At 50.1% G+C, this 3,149-nt stretch overlaps 1 protein-coding gene across 1 annotated transcript in view; it reads right to left on the bottom strand.

The window, feature by feature from the left end:
• Positions 1–1,164, bottom strand: part of LOC107310611 (rho GTPase-activating protein 39) — a 15,820-nt gene extending 14,656 nt beyond the window's left edge. The window contains exon 1 of the mRNA XM_015856421.2: positions 968–1,164. Coding sequence (XP_015711907.1) covers positions 968–1,164 — 197 coding nt within the window. The remainder of the gene's footprint in view (positions 1–967) is intronic.
• Positions 1,165–3,149: the final 1,985 nt, after the last annotated feature.

Below are 3,149 nucleotides of genomic sequence, written 5' to 3' on the forward strand. Positions count from 1 at the left end.
CACTGATGGACGGATGTGTTGGATGGGATGGGATGGGATGGGATGGGATGGGATGGGATGGGATGGGATGGGATGGGATGGGATGGGATGAGATGGGATGGGATGAGATAGGATAGGATAGGATTAGGATGTGTTGGGATGGGATGTGTTGAGGTGGGATGGGATGGGTTGAGGTGGGATGGGATGAGATAGGATGGGATAGGATGTGTTGGGATGGGATGGGATGGGATGGGATGGGATGGGATAGAACTGTAATGGGATAGGGAGGACCGAAAAGGAACAGGAGAGAACAGAATATAACAGGATAGCACAGGGTAGATTTAATTCAGTCAGCAGGGACCTACAAAGACCACAGAGTCCAACCCTACAACCTGAGTCCTCCAGAGCTTCGCGTACCTACAATATCTGACTGTCTTTGAGTTACCAACTATATCCCATTGTCTTTGGGTTCCTACGATATCCAATTGTCTTTGGGTACCTATAATATCCCATGGTCTTTTGGGTTCCTACAATATCCAATTGTCTTTGGGTACCTATAATATCCCATGGTCTTTGGGTTCCTACGATATCCAATTGTCTTTGGGTACCTATAATATCCCATGGTCTTTGGTTTCCTATGATATCCAATTGTCTTTGGGGTACCTATAATATCCCATGGTCTTTTGGGTTCCTANCTTTGGGGTACCTATAATATCCCATGGTCTTTTGGGTTCCTATGATATCCAATTGTCTTTGGGGTACCTATAATATCCCATGGTCTTTTGGGTTCATACTATGTCCAATTGTCTTTGGGTACCTATAATATCCCATGGTCTTTTGGGTTCCTACGATATCCAATTGTCTTTGGGTACCTATAATATCCCATGGTCTTTTTGGTGCCTACAATATCAAAATGTCTTTGTGGTACCTATAATATGCAAAGGTCCTTTTGGTGCCTACAAAATCCAGCTGTTTTTGGGGTACCCACAATATCCCGTGGTGCTTTGGCTGTCTACCATGGCCCATGGCGGCCATGTTGGACCATGGTTGCCCATGGTGGCCCACGGTGGCCCATTGATTGTCCATGTTGGCCCACGGCGGCCATGTTGGCCCATGATGGCCCATGGTGGCCATGGTGGTTATCTGGTAGCTCATGGTGGCCATGGTGGTTATCTGTTGGCTCATGGTGGCCCATGATGGCCCACGGTGGCCCATTGATTGTCCATGTTGGCCCATGGTGGCTTATGGTGGCCATGATGGTCACACGGTGGCCATGTTGGCCTGTGGTAGCCCATGGTGGTCACATGATGGACCATGGTAGAACATGTTAACCCTTGATGGCCCATGGTGGTCATATGGCGGCCATGTTGGCCCACGAAGGCCCATGGTAGCCCATGATAGCCCATGGTGGCCCATGGTGGTCATATGGTAGCCATGATGGTCACATGATGGCTCATGATGGCCCATGGCGGCCACGTTGGCCCACGAAGGCCCATAGTAGCCCATCATGGCCCATGATGGCCCATGGTGGTCATATGGTGACCATGATGTTCACATGATGGCTCATGATGGCCCATGGTAGCCCATGATGGCCCATGGTGGCCATGTTGGCCCACGAAGGCCCATGGTAGCCCATGATGGCCCATGGTGGCCCATGCTGGTCACATGATGGCCCATGGTGGTCATATGGTGGCCATGATGGCCCATGGTAGCCCATGATGGCTATGGTGGTCACATGATGGCCCATGGTGGCCACGTTGGCTCTTGATGGCCCATGGTGGTCATATGGCGGCCATGGTGGTCATATGGTGGCCATGTTGGCCTATGGTAGCCCATGGTGGTCACGTGATGGACCGTGGTGGCCATGTTGGCCCATAGTAGCCCATGATGGCCCATGGTGGCCATGGTGGTTATATGGTGGCCCATGGTGGTCACATAATGGCTCATGGTGGCCCATGGTAGGCCATGATGGCTCATGATGGCCCATGGTGATCATATGGCAGCCATGATGGTCACATGATGGCCCATGGCAGCTCACTGGTTGTCCACGTTGGACAGTCAACTCTTCCAACCAAAGCTGAAGATCACAGCCATCAAATGGCCAAGTTTGGTTTTGTTGGAGAGAAACGGGAGAGGTTTTGTAGAGAGATCTCCATGGATGGAAAGACCTACAAACACTCTGAGTGCAGAACATGGAGAACCCAAAAAGAATGGCTGAAGTTGGAGGAACATTTGAATTACCACATAAAACTCCAGAGCGCGGGAACACCCCCAAACTGAGCCCTAAAAGAATGGGGAAAAATCAAACTTAAATGCTCACACGGGTGAGCAAAGACAAAGATTCCTCCCCAAACCCCCCATGTCTGCCCAGATGCAGTTGGAGGAATCGCTGTTGGATGACTGGGATCCGGTGTGAGAGTAATTAAGCCGCAAAGTGATTAGAAAAACAAAGGGAGCCACGAGAGGGACATAAAAAAGGCAGAAAAGCTGTTTTTTGGTGGTTTCTGTGATGGAGGGGGCTCATCTTTCCTTTCTTTTTCCTTCTTCCCCCCCCCTCTGCCCCCCTCCTGCAATGGGAGGTGCCACCATTCCCCCCCCAGCTCAGCTCTTATTTATATATATATAAATACCCGGCGAAAGTGATGCGACCGAAATAACACAGCTCGGTGGCCAGGCCAAGAATAGAACTGAAATCCCTCCCTTAATCCACCTCCCTGAGCACCATACGCTTAATTACAGCTCCTAATCAAAGGGCTGAAGATGGTTTTCTTCCTGGTTATGTAAGCAGCGCTTCGGGTCTGACGCTCTCCGTGCTCAGTTCGTTGCAAAATATCAGCCAAAATGCCCAATAATTCAAGGAAATAATGAGAAAAGAAAGAAATATGACGTGCTCAGAGCACTCTGCCCCTCTTTCCACGTTCCCATTGGCAGCCAAATACATCTCCTCTATCAGAGCCCGCAGCAAAATGGTTGAGGTTGTGAGTTTAATGCAGAAAGGTCATCGGGATCGTCAATAATAGCCCCAAATCCACGCTGGGAAGAGCTCTGCTTTTCATAAGCACCGAGATCAATTTGCTGTTGAGGTCCCAGAGATCAGCTCCAAGCAGCAGTGGGGCAGGGTGAACATACGACCACGTGGTGTTGGGTCACAACCAACAGAACCACCCCTA

This window comes from Coturnix japonica, chromosome 2 (genome assembly GCF_001577835.2).
Source record: "Coturnix japonica isolate 7356 chromosome 2, Coturnix japonica 2.1, whole genome shotgun sequence".
Taxonomy (NCBI): Eukaryota; Metazoa; Chordata; class Aves; order Galliformes; family Phasianidae; genus Coturnix; species Coturnix japonica.